Here is a 20,514-nt window from a genome sequence, read left to right on the forward strand (position 1 = left end):
AGACAGTAATCTAACAAGGCTTAATGAATGACAGTGCAGTAGGCTGCTAAAACACTTTTCTTCCACCTCATTTACTCTCCACTGTCAGCGCGCTATGACGGTCAGTTTCCAGTCCCTCAACCTCTGCCCCAAAACTCTCTCTCTCTCTCTCCCACCCTCTCTCTCCCCACCCTCTCTCTCCCACCCTCTCTCTCTCACCCTCTCTCTCACCCTCTCTCTCTCACCCTCTCTCTCTCACCCTCTCTCTCTCACCCTCTCTCTCACCCTCTCTCTCAGGTCTGAGAGATTCTGAAAATGACAAGAGACCCCCTGACACGTACAAACACAGGAACACAGGCCAGGCATCGGTCTCTCTTTAGGGGAGAGGTTTAAAAATACAATAGGAGGGTTTTCATTGCAGGTACTGTGACCTTTCAGTCCGAGTGCTTTCTTTTTATTTTAGAAGCTAAGTGTGTGTATATATTAGTAAATGCTGTGTGCATGTGTGTGCGCATTTGTGCATGCGTGTTTGTGTGTTTACTGCAAGGAGTCCTCAAATTCTCTACTTATCCTCTGCACGCCTCAAAAGTCATTCTGTCCCCAATGCTCTCTCTCCTCAATTCACAATTAACCACACTAAGAATGGACACACAGAGAGAGTCAGAGAGACACACAGAGAGAGAGAGAGAGAGAGAGAGAGAGAGAGAGAGAGAGAGAGAGAGAGAGGCACTGGAGGAAGAAAAAAACAAGTCAATCAAGACGGTGAGGGGGAGAAAGAGCAAAGTAGTCAATTAAACAGGGTGCTTGAGCAAATGAGAGATGATGGTCTCACATAGGAGGAAAGGAAGCAGCAGGAAAGAGGAAATTACAGCAGCTATAGAGGATTCTTAATGGAGCAGAATTTATGGAGCCCACTGAGGTGACCTGATAAAAGGAGGCGGTAAACGAACGACAAGCTCCGATGTGCAGTCATGAGCAGGTTAAAAAGCCACACAAAGTGCCGAGTGGCTTTCTGTATTTCCTCCCTCCACCACCTTACCATGCTGCCGTGGCCTCTTTCTCTCCCTCGATCACTCTCCCTCCCTTACTCCCTTCGTCATCAATAACAACACGTTCGTATGCTGACTGGGAAGGCTACCACGAAAACTAACAGCTCCCAAGTTATTCAACGGCATTCATTATTAAAGTGGCCGGTCTCAGACGTGAGGCTGGCTGGTGTTTGGAGTTTTAGTGGCCTTTTAGGGGGGAGGGGGGGGGGGGGGGGGGGTTGTTACGGGGGTAGAAAGTTGGAAGAGCTGTCCTTTCAAAACCATTGACAATAGGCTTCCGTAGGTAGCCTGTTAGACGGACCTAACCCCAACCAGAAAAGGGGAGGTTGAGGGAGAGAGGGGAGTGCGTGTGAGGGAGAGAGGGAGGGAGGGAGACATCAACATGGTTGCCTGGGTTAAGAGCACTTGGCCTGTTCTGAAAGGTTAGACTTAAAGAGCAGTGCACTAATGCCCATGTTTCACCCCAACACGGTTCCCACAAGAACTCTATCGCAGTGAGTACACATTCACCTGATCTGTCTATCTACAGCAGAACTGAAAGGTTAATCAGAATTCATCCATCTTCCAAAAGGTTCTAAGTTTGAAATATACTCAATTCTATCAGATCCATAAATAATGTTAGGTTGAAACAAGTGACAACACAAGACTTGTGGTGGGTTATCTCAACATGCCCTGGAAACATGAATACACAGAGGGGGAGGGGTAGGAGGGATCAACTTAATCTGACGTGAAAACATGTTGAACATATCAGGCCCTCATTTCCTGTGCATTGTTTTGCTGGGGAGACACAAATACACCCACTGAAGTTGGTCGCCTTTTGGTAAAAACCCATTTAACATTGTCCACCCATAGCATAGAACAGTACTAGGAAAACTAGAAAGGACAGATTGAAGATTTATCTTGGTTGGGAGAGATTAAAAAAAAGAAAGAGAGAGAAAGAGAAAAAAGAAAGTTCTACCATACTCACTGGACTCATGATCTGTGTAATTTCTTTAAAAGCACAAACAATCCATTATTAAACAGTAGCGGCACAGCAAGCACTAAAGCCTTCTAGCACACGCAACAACCACGCTGTGGCTTCTGTTTGCACGTGTATGCTGTGTATACATCTATCAGCAATTCCTCAAAACAACTTGCGTTTACACGGATAAAACACAGGGACCAACCACACGCACGCACCCCTGCAATGGCTTTATAACAACCATGACCTAGCCATGGATACAGCAAACCTCTTTCAACCCACTATCTCTACTTCTCCTACACTTCCTCCCTTCTCAGACATCAATAATACATTGGCGCTATATTTTCACCCATGGAAACTAATCAATCACCCTGACAGGTCAGCCCTTTGCCAGGGCTGCTCTGTCTGTCTCTTAGGCTGGATGCATCTGAGCATGGCATGGTGGGACTGTGGATATAATCTGAGCTGTAGGCCTAACCTAGACTACTAAACGCCTCTGATCAGGGCTTTGTGGGGCCGGTGCTTGTCACTGCCTAGTACAGGGTGGGGGGGACTGCTTTCATAGCTGGGAAGCCCTGAGAGACCCCCTAGAGGGTCACATGTGACCTGCCTAAATGTGGGGTGGGTTGAAATGGGCAGGGAGGTCTGAGGTTAAGCCCACAGCAAACCTGATCCTGCTGAACGCCAGTCATCTAACTAGGTTATGTGACTTCTGTCAGTTCAACCTGGGCTTTGCACGGAGCACAGCCTGGCGCACTCACATGCACACACACACACACACACTCACACACAGACTCACGCGCACACACTCATGCCCACAAAACAATGCCCTTCTATAAAAGCCCTCTTTCCCTTGCCTACACAAACTCAAAAACTAACAACATGTCAGAAAGGCAGAAGTTCTATAACCTGGCTAAACCCGGTCAGAGGCATCATCGCTTTACAACAGGTGACACAGAAAAGGGGACAAAAGACATCTCAGGCTTTTACTGTAAGTGACTGAAGAAGCCATTTTTAACACGTCACAATTAAGGTTTAACGGTCCATGAAACGGAAACGGTTTGAAACGGAAACGCCAACCAACGCAAAAGCAGCCCCGTGTCTAGGCAACCGACTGGGTTCGTGAGCAGAGGAATTTGTCACAATTCAGGTGGTGGGGAGGAGGAGGAGGGGGGTCTTGATTCAATTGTCCATCTTAGCGAGGCTGTGATCCTCCCTCAGAACTCTAGGAACCGAGCTGTTGACTGAGGCCGCTCAGTCCTCACCCTGGCCTGCCCAGCTCTCCAGTCACAACATCAACAGTCTGGGCCTGATGTGGCCTGAGACCAGGGTGATGAAACCTGAAGGAGCTGCTCTAAATGTTCTCTCTTTCCCTCTCTCTCATTCCCCCTCCCCCTATCTCTCTCTCTCTTTCATTCCTCTCTCTCTCTCTCTTTTTCATTCCTTTCTCCCTTTCCTTCTCCCCATCTCTCTCCGTCACGGTCTGTGTGCAGCTGCCGTCGTAGCGGAGGAGAAGGCTTAGGGGAGAGAGGCTCCTGGTTTCAGCTCCAAGTTACTTCTAAGCACTGAACTCGGATCAGTTTACCACCCATTCGCAATGTTCTCAGACATGGAAGGTGCAGCTGTGGAAGTGCTTTGGGATCAGTGTGTGTGGGGGGGAAGGGACTCCACATCCTCGGGCATTGACTGGTTTCGTGTGCAGCTGTTATGGCGGGAAGGAGCTCTCAGGAGACGGAGTGAAGAGGGGACCTATACAAATACATAACGGAGGAGGGATATAAGAACTCAGTTCTTACACACACCGCTACGCACGCGTACACACACTTCTACCACATTGAGGCTCTCCAGGAACAAGAGCATCTGTTCCAGAGGTCTCCCCTCCACAGCAAAGGCCTAATTAAATGATCTGTGGACGTGAACACTCTGCTATGATGTTGCTACGCAGCACTGTACAGCTCTGTTCAATTCCAACAGATTAACCATGTCTTAATGCAGCTCCCTGATTCAGCGCAGTTTCTTTACCCAGCAGTTTCTCAGCATGCTCAATGCCCCATGTAATTAATCAAAACAAATGCAACTCTCAGGGCTCTACCAAAGGGATAATGCAAGTCTAGAAGCAGCCCACAACCGTCAAGCAGATTCATATCAAAAATACTTTGTTTCAAAGGAAAAGCCGAACTGCGCTACCTCAGTGTGTTGTGCTTATTTCTGTGGGTGCGTGTGTATTTCTGTTTCTGAGTTGACTGACCAATGGTCAGTCAGTCAGCCCCCTCCACAAAGCACAGTCCAACCCTGGCATCTGAAACATGAGCCTGGCACCTCTGACAGCCTGCCTGCCGCTCTGAATGAGAAATAACAACAACAGGCTTGCCAACATCCTCTCAGCGCTCACGCACTGGAATACAACAGAGAAAGACATTAGCACAGAGCATCAGTGGGGAGGACCAGGAGACTGTTGTTTTCATCAAGAGATAAGCCTTGAGATCATTGTAAGGGACTTAATGACCTTCTCCCTGGTCAAGTTGCGCTGTGTGGTGCGTTTGTCTGGGTAGGGTGGGTGGGAAGGGGGCGGGGGCGGGGGGGGATAGTAGAAGGAGCAGAAATCAGGCCCTGTGTGGGTTTCCCTCTGGTATAAACACAGGGTGACACTGGCGGGCAGACAGCTGGGCTTGTCTAAACAACCACAGAGTAGAGCACTGAGCTTGACCAATGTACACACCCACCCACACACACACTTTCTTCCCACGTTCTTCACCATGATCAATGTTTAAGTCTGGACATTGAGTGCTCTATTCCGTGCGTGAGAGACAAGAGGAGCCATCGGTCCACCTTTCCATCAACTGGAGCTCCTCTCTGCTAGCTAATGCCACCAGATTGATGGTGTGTTGGTATCCTTGCATGGGGAAACACTGTCAGTAATAGCGTTGATTTAAAACATACAAATGCATGGAAAATATCTCGAGGACATCATCAAAAGGTATGAATGAGGAAGACTGCTGGGGTGTTACTGATCTGAGGGGATTCCGTCAGTTTCTGATCGTTAGATCAACGGCACTTTGATGCTTCTCAGCATCGAGCTTGTGAGATCAGTTCTTGGCCCATGATAAGCACAACCACAGCAGGTCCAGGAGCAGCTCTGTGGTTCTAGAGAACAGCAGTCAGTGGTGACAGCAGCGTGTTTGCAATGACCTCATACTTCTCCAGTGTTTATAAGGGATAAGTAAGGGGATTGTATAAGGCTATGTATAGTGTATACTTCAGAGGGCCTAGGTGCATACTGGCCTTAAAGCTATGATTTATTTCTGCAAGAGCGGAAAAAAATTGGAAAATAATATCAACAAGACTTGACTCACTGTAAGATTGATTGTGTGCTAGCAATAGATTACCGTGGTCTGAAATTCAGGTGTGTAAAAAATAGTTTTTTCCCAATAAGTTTTCAATATTATTGAAAATAAACGAATGCAGTTGACAACAAGGTTACGGTACAATTGGAAACCAAAACGTAATGATTTAATCAAACGATGACATGGGAAATTTAATAGGAGCCCCTCCTGTAGGGATGATGTATGACAAGCGCATGAACTAATTGCAGAATAAGCAGCGGCACCTGTTTAATTAGGATATTCCTCAGGCAAATGCGTGACGGGTGTTTTCTATTAGCCTAATCAAAGTTTTTGAACATGTCTGAATTTAATTAAAATACAATGAATTAACCTAAATTCAGTATAGAACATTTACGCGCAAACACATTAAGGGGTGCATACAGAACATTTGGACATGTCCTACTCACATGAACGCATGGTAAATGAATGCCCATCCTCTTGGTCTCTCAAGAATGTTGTACATGCAGTTTTGGAACTTTCTGTAGCTCTTGTTAGACGCTGAGGGGTTTGCCCGGGGTCCAGGAGGTCCGGGTAGCGGGGTGCCCAAGAGCCCGGTGCGGTGTGATGGGTGTCCTCGCTCGGGGGTCGATGGCTCGCTTCTTTCCGTGTGGACAGCAGTGAGAGCCACAAACTCTACCCGTCTATCGTCATTTTGAGCAGGGGGAACCAACATTCTAATACCGCCGTTGTTTGAGGGGCTTGCTAACATTTTACCTAAGAAACTCAATCGGGAACTGTCTTTCACCTTTTTCAACGTGAAGTTATACCTACACTGTGCCTACGAATATGAAACAAAAGTAAATGTCATTCCCGTTATTGTTAGTCCTTTGATTTGGAAGTTATCTGTAAATCAAGTCACGACCGCAAAAGAAACATATCTTATTTTGAAAACGGCGGAACGTTAAAGTGTGCCCTTGTTGAAACATTGTTTAAAAGTTATGCAAAAGTTAATAACGTAGTAATCCCGAGGGTTATTTGAACTTGGAACGTGATGAAACACGGTTTTAGCCAACTATCAGGCTAAAAGATAACTACATATAAAGGACACTCCTTAAGAGTTGACAGTAACTGTTACCTATGCATATTGCTGCCTCCATAAATTACCGTCTTTCAATTAGGTTTCTGTGCGAGGTAGCAAAACGCATCCAAATGAGCAACCATTGACGGTTTGTACTCCATAAATTAAACGAAAACCCTACCTTGTCCAAACACCTAAAAAGCCGACATCTTTAAAATCGTTTAGTTTTGTCAGCGCGTTTGTATTTTCTTAATTGCTTATCTGAGGTTTTCTGGCTGCGCACGGCATGCCTTCTCGCCTTCCTCTCTCCTTTCCAGTGCGTCTAGCTGGTCCAGCGCTGGTGGACTTTTGTTATTTCAGTGAAGATTACGCCTGTTACTTGTCAGATGGTCTAGCACAGAACGAGAGACAGCTAATCACGCAGCCTCACTTACGACTTGTAATGTTCGGACCGTAGGGATCTCGCCTTGGTAGCCTACATCGTGGGCACAGGGACATGAGTAGACCAGATGACGGATTACGCACTGTGGTACGGGTGCGTGCTGCTTCTTTACAAGGGTCAGAAGTCTTGAGATCATCCTGTAAATAACTGCCTGTAGCCTAAATAACTTCCTGCAAATAACAAACACTGATATTTCGGACAAAGTGTTTGGAATGGATGAAATGGAAAAACAAAGAAGACGTGGTGAAGATTGAATGTCCTTTAGACTCATAGTTTTATATTTTACTGGTAGGCATAATCACTCAAAATGATGAGGTGATGTCAACATAATAATGAATAATAACCTGGACAAATACTTGTCAGAACGCCCACTCCATTGTACCTTAATGAAAATGTCACTCATGTTTGTCACTGGAGTGCAGTATCCATAGCTACAGGACAGGTGCAGCGGGACAGAGGGTGTCCTGACTGACTGGCCAGTCTGTATAGGAATAGAATATGAGTTCTAATTCCACGTATCTGACACACAGGAGAAGTATGGGCCTCTTCTGACCCACTCCATAGACCATTGCAGATACCACAGAGAGGGAGGCACCTGTTGGGTGAACCTGTTTGGGAGACTTGGAGAGGGTTTCTGGATGCTTCTGTGCCACAATCACATGATCGCAAAATACCTCAGCAGGCCAGAACCAAAACTCTGATGCAAGCATAAAGGCAGTGTGCAAGACTGAATGTTTGTGGCTCGGTCCTGTGTGTTTGTGGTTTATGGATATACAGTCTTACGGCATGTGCATAGCGCTGTGCTGGCTTCCTGGACCTGCAGTCTGTCACAGGTCGCTTGTCTCACATCATCCTCTGGGACTTCTTACATAACGTTATATTACTCACTGTGAACTCTTTCTTCTCTACTGGACATAGGTAATGTTAAGTAATAATGTCCTACCATGAGTTTTATGGCCCATTCTGTGTGAGATGGGAGAGATATGTCGGCCCACTCCAGAAGATTCATATCATTGAACAAGTTGGGTAACCCCCTTGTATGTGGTGAGGCAGAGAGCTCCATCAACACATCACCAACACATTCATCTCCTGGCACCTACCCTCGCTCCCCCCTTTTCCTCTCTATTCCTGATCTCTTTTTTCCCCTCCCGTCACTAAGTCTATTTCTCACGCTGCTCATCCCCCCCACACCCCCACACCCCCCCCCCCCCGCGCCTCAATCTGTCTCCCTCCGTGGTCCCCTAGGCGTCTGCAGGACCACGAAGGGGCTCCTGTTTTCCAGCTGAACGATACAGAGAGGGGAGGGAGGGAGAGAGGGAGGGTGACAATGGACAGACCTGATCTGGGCCCGCACCGGGGGATTAACATCAAAGTTTCACTGGGAAAAACCCAACTGCTCAGCCTCTGAGCACTACCCAACACTGCTCCGCCAGTTCCAGCACCAGCCTCACCTCTGCCCGACCCCAGCCCCACCCAACCCCAGCTTCACCTCTGCCCGACCCCAGCTATGGCCACTCGTTGGGGCACCATCACTTCCTCGCTCTGAGACAGCACACAACAGCTGGCCAAGGTCACTGTTTGAAAAGCCCAACGACCAATAAGGAGGCCATTGGGTGGGAGGTTTCCCCCGCTTCCAATACACATGGATAAATTCACACACACACGCACGTTCAACAACACCTTTTTAATCCTGGTTCTCTCTATTAGGGAAGAATAACTGGAGTCAGATGGCTGAGCGGTGAGGGTGTCGGGCTTGTAATCAGAAGGTTGCCGGATCAATTCCCCACCGTGCCAAATTACGTTGTGTCCTTGGGCAAGGCACTTCACCCTACTTGCCTCGTGGGGGAATGTCCCTGTACTTACTGTAAGTCGCTCTGGATAAGAGCGTCTGCTAAATGACTAAAATGTAAATGTAAATAACTATAGGAAACGGGAGAGGAGTGAGTGGGTCAGGGGGACTGGGCGTCCACTCTCACCCCCCGCTCTCTTTGCTCTTCCTGGTTTCTGCCCAGCGCTCACTCACGCCCCACAGAGCCCGCTGAGCAGCAGGACTCGACAGCCACTCAGAGACTCTCTGGGAACTTAAAAATACACACATCAGCAGCACAGCAGTGTGGAGCACGACTCGCTCCGGCCCGAGCCCTAACCCAACCTTTTCTTTCTGCTGCTCACTCAGGGCTTTACTTACGCCACTTAATGGCTTTCCCAGACTGCACTGTTGTTTGGCTTTATTTAATCTTTCTTTTTTTCCTCCTTCCTCTTACTTAATCTGTGCATCCTCTTTAGCCCCCATTTCACGACATGGAAAACATCAGAGAGGAAGGAGGGGAGAAGACGTGGATGACTTTGTTGATCCAGCGGTTGTTATGTTGTGTCCGTGTTGTGAAAGTCTGTTTTATAGTCCTTAGAGAGCTCAGATGACGCAGTAGCGTGCGCCATCAAATGTGTCTGAGATTAATCTTTTTAGCAACGACTCATAGTTTTGTACTAAAAACTAGTGGACTAAAAGTTGTTTTTGATCATGTTTTTAAAAAAAACTGCACTAACTGAACTAAATGAAAGGTAGGTCTGTTATGTTCTCTGAACCAGGAAGCTACAGTGGGAAAGGTGGGGACTACATCCATCCAGTCCATTCATAACCAATGAAAAGAGCTTTTGAACCTTGCCACCCCTGTACCCATTGGAACTATGACTAAGCATGATGCAGCTCTGTTGCTAACAGTGAGGCCAACTGCTCCTGGTCAGGCAGAGCGGTGGATTGGAGTTAAAAGCAACGGAATCAACACCTCCCTCACCTCTTCTCTCCAAAACAAGCTCATGTGTTCTCTGCCAGTCCAAAGGCCTCTGTCCCCAGACAACGTTGAGCTATAAAAAATGTTTTCCAAATAAATAGACACCCAGAGAGGTTAGAGTGGTCCAAACTGGCAGGTTCCTATCCAGAATTAGCCCTGGATTGTCTGGTTCCTTCCTCAGGATGTCTCACCTAGGGTGGTAGGCCCACATTTATCTTCCTGGTTGATAGGTCTGGACCTGGAGTTTCCAGTGCTGAACATTGATGCTTTAACTCGCAATGAGAAAGAAACATACAAACAACTTACGTGTGAACCCGAGTTGCCTGCTACTGCACCTGAATGTACATTACTTAACAGATTAACCTGTGCTCCGACACTGCAGTGGGAGATTCCAGAAAAGCCTAGATGACGGTTGGATGAAAAACAAAATCACTCAAACACCTCAACGCGGGGAATGAGGATCAAACACCAATAGATCAAACCTACTATAAGTCAAAGTCAGCTGAAGTTAACGACTGTGTCGTTGACTTGGTGAGACCAACTGGTGTTGTAGCCACATCACAAGGTCCAACGTCGAATCAGGGCGGTCAAGCCCAATTCATCTCTCAAGGATTGCCTTGATCCGACCGGACGGGCAGCCAAGAAAAATACCACTGGACAATCCTATTCACGCTTGGCTTAAACTCAAACTTTCTCACAATCCTCGTCCTGCTTATTAGACGAAGCGAGTGTGAGTCTGCACTCATTAATGCAGTTATTGTTCAGCGATTATGTCAATTAGGGAAAGGAACATATCCGCGGGAGAGAAGGCTGAGTCACCGGCTGTTATAGCCAGCATACCCACCTGAGTTTCTAACCCTAAATCCAGTGTATCGATTATAACCCTATAGAAAGCACACGTAAATGCTACTCTTTGTAGGCTAGCCTGCATGGAATATGTAAATAATAATTTTAAGGGATGGATACAAATTTCGCTTTTTGAGATACGATTTTATTTAGGCTTAGCCGAGGTAAATTTGAGGGATTTCACAAATTCTTGTGCCAATATGCCAAATTTTCCGTTTGAAAATAATTAACTCTCTTCCTTAAAGATTTAGGTCGGGTAAGGAATGCAGTCTGATCGCAAAAGAGCTGAGCTGCTCCCAACCAACTCGTGACTATTGCCTGGACTTTCAGAAACAAGAAATTCTTGCAGCACTTGAGGCAAGAGGGAACCAGGATTGTATTGTTCTAATCCTCTAGTCTGGGTTACAAAAAAAAAGTTATAACAGACTGAATTGATGGCCTCTTATTTTTGTTTTACAATTGTGCTGCAGTGCACTTTAAAATGTCAAAAGGAAAACGAGGTGCTAAAAATACGGAGAACGAGTTACACCCAATGCCGAGCAATTAATCAGGATTCAGTATGTTGTAGTTAAATCTATGGTTCAGTGTCGCCCTCCCATGGTTATTTGAAGTTTATCAGCCAATAGGCCTGCCTTACACACAAAGTGACATTAGGATATGGTGACAATTCTCTAGATTTGACAAGAAGAACGTAATCTTTCATCTGCCATAAGAATGGGTAGGAAAATAAGCATGTCATGTTGTTTTTTTTATTTCGTTTTTCTCACAAACAAAGTTTGCTTACAAAAAAGAACGTCGAAAATAAACTTTTGTACCTATCTATTGCATATCATGCTGCCATTTTAAACTACATGCAAACAACAATAATAAGAGCAACAATTATAATGATGAATAAAAAATAAGAAAACAGGAAGGGGGGGGATCGTTTTTTGAAAACAAAAAGAAACCTTAACAGTTAGAACCTGTATTAAAAAGGGGTCTCTAAAAGGACTTATTCCCATCCAGGGCGAGTTGTGTTTGTACATGTGGCGTTTCTACAAGGGCAAGACAGGGCACCTGGACACAACTTCTGACAGACAAAGGTAGAGAGAGGGACAAAGAGAAGGAGGGATAAAAAGAGATACAAGAAAGGAAGACATGAACCGAAAGTGTCTTGGAGAAGGGATGGGGACATGGTTCACAATACTAAACCAAACACACACACACACACACACACACACACTTAGAAGCCCTTTGTTATACCTCACCAACATGGAGAACAGCAGAGACAATACTATTCACAGACCAATCACATCATCTATCCTTCCCAGACAACAAACAATGATTCACTGTGAACTGAATGTGCAAGGTATGGCTTTATCGTTTCCACGATCTACAGTTGTGGACGTGAAGGAGACTTGACAGCAGGCATGATAGGCTTGTTCTCTCAGCTTGGACACACGAGACAAAAGGATGCAAGCACAGGTCTGCCAGGAGAACACAACACAACAGACGCACGTGCACACAGGAGAACTGAGAGTTGGTCACAAGGTGGTGGCTGATTCTGGGGCTGAGGTCAGTGATGGCCAGGGGAAGGGGGGGGGGGGGGGGGGGTTTGGGGGGGTCAGGAAGGCCATATGGAAGCATTTGACATGAACTTCGATGCGACGAAAGACTAAGAGGAAGTTGCGAGGAGTCCCTTTGGTTTTTTGACTCTGAAAAGTGAACTGTACAAAAGTGAGTGTTGTCAGAGTCCAGTTCCTAACGTGACGGTGTAGACCAGGTCTTAGAAAAGAGAGACAGGGTTGCAGGGAGTCCTGTGGGGATCTGAGTCAAGGAATCTGGGGGCCTTGTTGGTTGGTGTTGGTGGCTGGAGGCGGAGCTGGCAGCATGGTGCCGTGACCTTATTCGGCGCTGACCTGCGTGGTGACTTGGCCGTCGGCCGTCTGATTGGTGGACTGGATGAACATGGGCTGAGTCAGTTCCTGTCCCGCTGGCATGGTAACCTGCTGGATCTGGTACAACTGCTACAACACGCAAGGAGACAGGAGTGAGCACGTGTGTGTGTCAGTTGCATTAGTTACTGCGATTGGGTAATGACGACATCTTGATTGACGTTGCTCTTACCTGTCCATCAGTGAACTGGTTGAACTGCTGTTGACCTTGCTGGACCTCTGTTTGTGTAATCTAAGAAAACAACACAATACAAAGGCGTGAACACAGATTATAAATGGTTTTGGAGGCATTCAGGCATACTTTCAATGGGAAGTGTGTACCTGCTGAGTGTTGGCAAAGGTCTGAATCTGTCCTTGGACTACCTGTGTTCCAGAGACGGGCTGGGCCAGACGTATGTACTGCAGCTGGCCAGTGTTGAGCTGCACCTGCACACGCGTGCCACAGGGGGGAGACAAACTCCAGTTTAGTGCTGAGGTCACAGACAACGACAGAGGTCATTAGCACAGCTCTCCTGGCATAGCTTCACGGACACGACGACAGAAGCTTTCTTGTGGCACCGTTCAACACGGAAGCCAGTATAATGAGTTTCAACACCCTTACATTAGATAACACCACTTGTAATTACTATAGCCATTATTCATTTCAGATATCTACTTTGAAATAATATATTTCTACTACAATGAACCGAACCCGTCTGTCTCAACCTTTTTTACTGCCATTTTTCATTTCCCCTCCCTTTTCTCTTACAGGTATCTGTTGGATCTCTCCTGTGTTGGTGATGATCTGCTGCATGACCTGCATGGTTTGTCCTGCTGCCTGGGAAGCCTGGCCCTGGCCCTGGGCCGACGCCTGGACGATCTGAACCTGCTGGTCCCCAACCTGCATGGTGACCGGAGCACTCTGGAGGCAGAGGGGGAGGGGGTGAATGATAGGAGGGGGGGGGGGGGGGAGAGGAGGAGGGGGAGAGAGAGAGAGAAAGATAGGGGGAAGGAGATAGGGATGTGATGGGGGGGCAGGAGTGGGGAAAAAGAGAGAGAGAGGAGAGAGTGGGGAGGAGAGAGAGAGGGAGAGCAATAAAGGATGGAGAGAGAGAGAGATGAGGAGGGGGAGAGAGATAGGGGAGGAAGGAGAAAGAGAGAGATGAGGAGGGGGAGAGAGATAGGGGAGGAGGGAGAAAGAGAGAGATGAGGAGGGGGAGAGAGATAGGGGAGGAAGGAGAAAGAGAGAGATGAGGAGGGGGAGAGGGATAGGGGAGGAGGGAGAAAGAGAGAGATGAGGAGGGGGAGAGAGATAGGGGAAAGGAGAATAAATGAAGAAGTTAAAGAGGTGAGCAAGTGAGAGAAACATGCAGCCCGAGTTGTACTGATGAACATGAAAAGGTTACATTTACATCTATGCATTTGGCAGACGCTTTTATCCAAAGCGACTTCCAAGAGAGAGGCTGGGGTCCGGCACGGGCCGGTGGACCCGAGTTTAAACACAAGATGACGGAGCAAAAGAAGGCAAAACGCTTGCTCTCTTTTGGTCCCCTCCCCCCTCTAGAGTTGCGTCAGAGCGTGTCTCTGCGGGGGGAGGCCACCTGATCTGCTGCAGTAACGAGCCGGCACTGCCGCAGCTAAGGGAGAGCTGTCACCCGAGGACGGGACACACACTTCAGGGCTGTGACGGTGAACTAATAGGCCTGCCTGCCTGCTGCACCCAGCGTGGGTCAGATTGACAGGGGAGATAAGGGCCCGACAGGGCATCCGGATCAAACGATCCACTTAGCTCCCTGGAGAGGGGCTGGGATCACTGAGGGGGGGGGGGTTTAAAAAGATGCATCAAAACTGTGGGTGATGTGGAGGGGGGGGAGGGGGGGGGGGGGGCGTGCAGCGTGCGATTCTGTAGTTAAGAGGGGGAAAGTGGGGGCAATGAATTGTAATTTTCCTGACTCATAGTCAACAAGGCAAGGGGGTCTGTGTGTGTGTTTACCGTGATAGGTGTGTTCTGTGACTGGGCTAACTGCACCTGCTGTAGCTGCTGCATGGTAGCCCCTTGCAGCACCTGAGGGCCCAAAGAGACAGGGGGAGGAGAGGAAGAAAATGGAGAGAAAGAGAGAGAGAGAGAGAGAGAGAAAGTGCTCATCAAGTGACGGCAGGCACATGCACACACAGCAACAGAACACACGTGAGCGAAATGTCATCCAAGCTACAGAAGTAAATGAACATATACAAGTGGGACTGAGGAGGGAGATGTGAGGGGGGGGGGGGAAGTGAAGTGGAACAACGACAACCGCAGAAATGCACGACGCTGAAAGCAGACGGCGACGGGCCTGTGCGGTGCGTAGCCACGGTAACGCACTGCAGCACGGGGAGACGCAGACGGACACAAAATGGCTGCTCTCAGAAGTGCTCACTCGGGGACTGCGTGACCTGAGAGGAAGATGATAGAACTGGTGCAACCGTGATGAGTATTGACACTGATAGCCCTCTGCAGGCAGGTCTGGCGAGTCCACGTAGCACACCGAAGTGCACGCACACTTCCTTCCTCTACCCTCATCTGCAAAAGATGAGCTCTTCCCAGTCGCCCTGCCTTTTGTCTAAGCTGATTGGACGGCCCGGGAGATGCAAGATGGTGGTCATAATGCTTCTCAGATGACTGGAGGTGAGCAGGCCTAGCGTGTGTGTGTGTGTGACAGCTCAGCCAGAAGCAGCCTGCTGAAGCAGCACTCTGGGCACGCCAGGGCAGAGGAAGCTAGGTGAAGGAGATCCAGGGAGAAAGCTGAGGAACGCAGGACGGAGGAGAATAGAATGGAAGAAATCGAGGAGGACGAGGGGCACAGGAATGGAGAGAGGGGGACATAGAGAGAGAGTGACAGAGAGAGAGAGGCAGAAAGAGACAGAGAGACATAGAGAGTGACAGAGACAGAGACAGAGAGAAAGCGAGACAGGGACATAGAGAGTGACAGAGAGAGACAGATGGGGCCAGAGAAAGAGAGAGAGAGAGAGAGAGAGAGAGAGAGAGAGAGAGAGAGAGAAAGAAAAAGAGAGCTCTAGGGATTTCTGGCATCCTCTGGAGCCAGAGGCAGCAGGGGGGGGGAGGTCAGATGGGGATTCATGTTGCTCAGAACTCCAGCTCTAACCACCAGTCTGGAACAGACGTTCCACTACAAGAACAGTAAGGGCTGTAAAGGGACTAATCTTTGTACTGTATACGAGTGCGTGTGTGTGTGTGTGGGTGTGTCTTTGTTTGTGAAAGAAATAGGCTCGAGCACTAACCATGGGTTTTCACAGATCCCATTTAGAAAACTCGAGGGCTGTAAAGGGAATTATTCCTGTGGAGTGCCCGAGCGCTCGTGTTTGTGTGGTGTGCGTTGCGCTTGTATAGCTGGGTGTGAACGCAGGGTGTGTTAAAGTAACTAGCTCCTGCTGGTGAGAACCAAAAGGCTTTCATGTGCTTCGGGATTGTCTGCCAAGACCAATATCAATAAAGCAGGCCATTTTCCCCTTCACACCGTTCCATGGCAGAAGCACAGAAGGTATCTAGTCCACATGTGAGTGTGCGTCTCCCCAGCTCCCCCCGGACCATGTGCACCCCCCCCCCCCCGGACCATGTGCACCCCCCCCCCCCCGGACCATGTGCACCCCCCCCCCCCGGACCATGTGCACCCCCCCCCCCGGACCATGTGCACCCCCCCCCCCCCGGACCATGTGCACCCCCCCCCCCCCGGACCATGTGCACCCCCCGGACCATGTGCACCCCCCCCCCCCGGACCATGTGCACTCCACCGTCCCGTACCTGTCCCTGCTGGGGCTGGGCGATGATGATCTGTCCAGGCTGGATGGTGGTGGCCTGCTGGGCGTTGGCCTGCTGGCCCGCTTGCTGGCCCTGCACCTGGACTGCCCCGGGCTGCTGGGCCAGGGTGAAGTAGTACTGCACCGGCTCTGCTGGGGCCACCGACTGACGCACCTCCTCCTAGGAGGACAGACAGACAGAGAGACAGAGAGACAGACAGAGAGACAGACAGAGAGACAGACAGACAGAGAGACAGACACACACACACAGAGTCAGAGAGAGGCCTATCAGTCATTTACATCTCCATGAATTATTTTTGCCGGTGTAACACTATAGGACAGAAGATGTGCTAAATAACTAATAGATCCGTGACCGGGGGATGAGTAATGTAATCTGTATGGAACGATCTGGAATCCATTCACACCGTGAGGTCCTTCCTGTCACACTGGTCTGCAGGGACACTGGAGACCAGCTGCAGAGGCCTGCTAAGGCCCACGGACCTTCTCAGTTTGTCATTCACTCTTATCCAGAGCGACTTACAGGAAGTATAGGGACATTCCCCCCGAGGCAAGTAGGGTGAAGTTCCTTGCCCAAGGACACAACGTCATTTAGCACAGGATTTTGCTGGGACGATAGTGCCGGGAATCGAACCTGCAACCTTCTGATTAATAGCTTGACTCCCTCGCCGCACAGCCACCCACCGAAGCAGAACATCTCCCAGCACGCTAGAACATACTGCCTGACGCGGCGAACATAAACACGAGGATACTGACGCGTCATTGGTTGAAATCTTTAATTGCACGTACTGAGGGAAGAGCTGTTCGACGGCTCGCGAGGCGGTCGGTGTTTCCCCGCCACCAGGAGAGTAAACACCCCTCTCCCAGCTCGCTGACGTCACAGCTGAGAGTGTAGGATGTTTACACCCCTGGCCGCGGTCTCCACGGTAACCCTGGACCTGCCGCCTGGGGACATGGTGGTGGGGTGTTGTCCGGGCCCAGAGATCCCTACTTCCTTTCGAGACAGGAAGGAGGAAGGAGACCGTGTTGAGCTTGGGTGTTGAGGCCCGGCGTTGGGGTGAAGGTGGGATGACACAGGCAGTGTTTTTGGTGGTTGTGGACAGCGGGACGCTGCAAACATCCGACTGAAAGCCATCGCTGACCAGACCCCAGCTTCCAGTCAAGGATGTTTACAGCGCCACCTGGCTGCCGACGTTCCCATCGCACCTTGGTCCTTTTCCGGTTTCCTAATCCTAACGTGTAATGGCTCCACGTTCTGTAAATGTTCTACAGTGTGTGTGTGTGTGTGTGTGTGGCTGTGTTCCGCACCTGTCTCTTGGGTGGTTTCAGCTCGTCTCTGGGCACGATGTCGATCAGGAAGTCAAATTGGTCAAACTTGGTTATTGCCATGGCGATGTCGTTCCTCTGCGACACAAAACACGAGGCGAGGTTAAGTAAGGTTTCTCATGCAGCATGCGCGTACACGTAAACAGGCACTGTACTCAAAGTTCTGTTCTTTTCTAAAAATAGTCTCCCCACCAAAAAAAATAAAAAGATCTACTAGGGGGAGTTGAAATACATTTCAAGGTCAAAGAGAAAAATTCCACAGCTTTGAAAACGACACTCAAATCAAAGTCAGAAATTTAATTTTTCCGGCTCAGACAGTAAACAGAAATTCCCCAAATAAACAGTTGTGACATTTTTCTATGACATCACTGAGACACCATCTCTCCCCCCCCGCCGCTCCCCTTGTATGTCTCTGTGGAATTTTCCACAGGATATCGGCAGTAAAGACCCCCCCATTGTCACCCCTTCACACCAGAGGCTATTTTTAGCGACCTGATTAATATCTGGCAACAACAGGTCACAACTACAGTTGTAATATTGATGAGCGTTGTCATGGTGACCCCGATCAGCGTGCTGTCGGCACAATGGATGCGCATGCCGTGGCTGGTGTTGATGTGTCTGTGTGTGTGTGTCTGTGTATGGAAGCTCAGGAGAGGATGGGCTTCACAGTCAGCATCAAAGCTGTTTTATTAACACAGACACAGAATCCCAAACATCACCCAGGCATGAGGCGCACGTGTCACACACGTGTCACACACCTAACACCCCCCCATCTGCAGTGTCAATTGTAATTTACACATTCAGATATTTAGGCAATACAGGATTCTATTTAAAGATTGTGTTCGCATCCACTGACGTTTTCAGGGACAGATATAAGACAGAGATTAGTCGTCTGAAGTGTTGGAAGTAAGGAAAGGCAACAGCATTCTAACACAAGCGTGCACGTTGGCAAAAGCACGCGCGCATCCAAGTATGTACACACAAACACACACACCTCTCTAGGATAACAAATCTCCTGGGGGCATACAAACGACTACAGCAGCAGGGCTGCTTTCATGTGCTGGTGCAGGCCTCTCCTCTCACGCACAGGTGTGGCCGGCCTCTGGCTTTAGAAACCTCAGACCCAGAGCGAGCCCCTCCTCTCTCCACCGGCGCCCTCCCAGGACCCCTGTCCCTCTGCCGGAGGGGAGGGGGCGGTGGAGGGAAAGTGGGTCACCAGAGCCCGGCTTTGCTTTCAGAGTCGACGGAGAGAGAAAGAGTTTACCAGTGGGAGCCCTCGGGGGATGGTGGGGTGGGCCCTCTACACACGCACAGGCCCCAGCACACTGTGTGTGTGTGTGTGTGCGCTTGTACTGGTGTTCATGCATTGCAGCAGTAATGCGCCAACAACAACAGCTGAGGAAACACAGGAAATGGCTAGGTATAGAAGAATGATAGAGGAATGGTATATCTGCTATCTGCATGGTGGTGTGTGTGTGGTATGTGTTACCTGTAGGGTGTGTGTTACCTGTAGGGTGTGTGTTACCTGTAGGGTGTGTGTGGTGAGTGTGTTACCTGTAGGGCGTGTATTACCTGTAGGGTGTGTGTGTTACCTGTAGGGCGTGTGTTACCTGTAGGGTGTGTGTTCCCTGTAGGGTGTGTGTGGTGTGTGTGTTACCTGTAGAGTGCGTCTCTTGTTGTCCTCGGTGTGGATCCATGCCCTCAAGGTGAGCTCTGTGATGAAGATCTGAGCAGCTTTGGCAAACAGCACTGGAGCCTCTGCACTGATCATCTGAGGACATGGAGGTAAAACTGGGTACACACACACACTTAGAGAGAGAGAGAGAGAGAGAGAGAGAGAGAGAGAGAGAGAGAGAGAGAGAGAGAGAGAGAGAGAGAGAGAGAGAGAGAGAGAGAGAGAGAGAGAGAGAGAGAGAGAGAGAGAGAGAGAGAGAGAGAGAGAGAGAGAGAGGAGAGAGAGAGAGAGAGAGAGAGAGAGAGAGAGAGAGAGAGAGAGAGAACTCTGCTTAGTCATGGCTGACAGAGGGGTCCTGGCCTTGGACTGGGGGTGATCACATGATCTCCTTAAATGCCATGTTAACCCACCTCTGATTAAGCTGCTGCTTATCTTAGTATAGCACTGTGGACACACATATGCCGGTGCATAACACACACACACGCAGGAACACACACACACACATGCAGAAACACACGTGCACCTGGGCTCTCCCTATAGCTGCTGTTACAGAGCAGGAATAGGCACTGACCGCTAATCTGTTCTAATGGGAAAAGACTGTAGGATAACCTAGCCTTCACCTAGCACAGCACGATCAATGAGTCAATAACACTTTCAACTACATCTTTATATATGTAAGCAAGTAGGTTTGGTGTGCGTAAGCATGTATATGGTGCGGTGTTGGCGAGTTAAGAGGGGCGTGGGTCTTACCTTGACATCCTCATCCAGCTTCATGATTTTCTTGATGCGGGCCAGAGGTAACTCCCTGCACGCGGAAATCCTTCTGAAGCAGAGCCATGGGGTGTTAGGGAGGGGCACACACACACACAGCTCCACATCATGTGTGCGATGTGTGTGGTGTGTATGTGAACGTGGTGTGTGAGACAGAGAGAGACAGAGAGAGAGAGAGACAGAGAGAGAGAGAGAGACAGGTAGCGTACCACAGTGAGGTTCCTGATCTCCTCGATGACGCGGGCCAGAATGATTGAAGGCTCTGCTGGGCATCGCTGCCCCCGGCGCCAAACGCATCTGCAGACATGCTCGGTACTGCAGAGGGACAGAGAGGGAGGGGAATAGAGAGAGAGAAAGAGAGGGGGGGGGGGGGAGAGAGAGAGAGACAGAGAGTGGGGGGGAAGAGAGAGGGAGAGAGAGAGGGGGGGGAAAGAGAGAAAGAGAGGGGGGGGGGGGGGAGAGAGAGAAGAGGCCACAAGGTCAAACACGGTACATACAGCACAAAAACAGAAGATGCTAAAGCGTGAATGGACGACCTAAAAATCG

At 49.2% G+C, this 20,514-nt stretch overlaps 1 protein-coding gene across 1 annotated transcript; it reads right to left on the minus strand.

Moving 5' to 3' along the window:
• Positions 1-11,205: 11,205 nt before the first annotated feature.
• Positions 11,206-20,275, minus strand: nfyc (nuclear transcription factor Y, gamma). Its single transcript, XM_047018911.1, is given in 12 exon segments — positions 11,206-12,476; positions 12,577-12,636; positions 12,726-12,830; positions 13,153-13,305; positions 14,377-14,448; positions 16,183-16,359; positions 17,505-17,600; positions 19,180-19,293; positions 19,948-20,001; positions 20,003-20,020; positions 20,178-20,209; positions 20,212-20,275. Coding segments are annotated over 12 exon segments (1,068 nt in total). The 3' UTR covers positions 11,206-12,353.
• Positions 20,276-20,514: the final 239 nt, after the last annotated feature.

The sequence above is a fragment of the Hypomesus transpacificus genome, chromosome 4 (genome assembly GCF_021917145.1).
Source record: "Hypomesus transpacificus isolate Combined female chromosome 4, fHypTra1, whole genome shotgun sequence".
NCBI classification, from domain to species: domain Eukaryota; kingdom Metazoa; phylum Chordata; class Actinopteri; order Osmeriformes; family Osmeridae; genus Hypomesus; species Hypomesus transpacificus.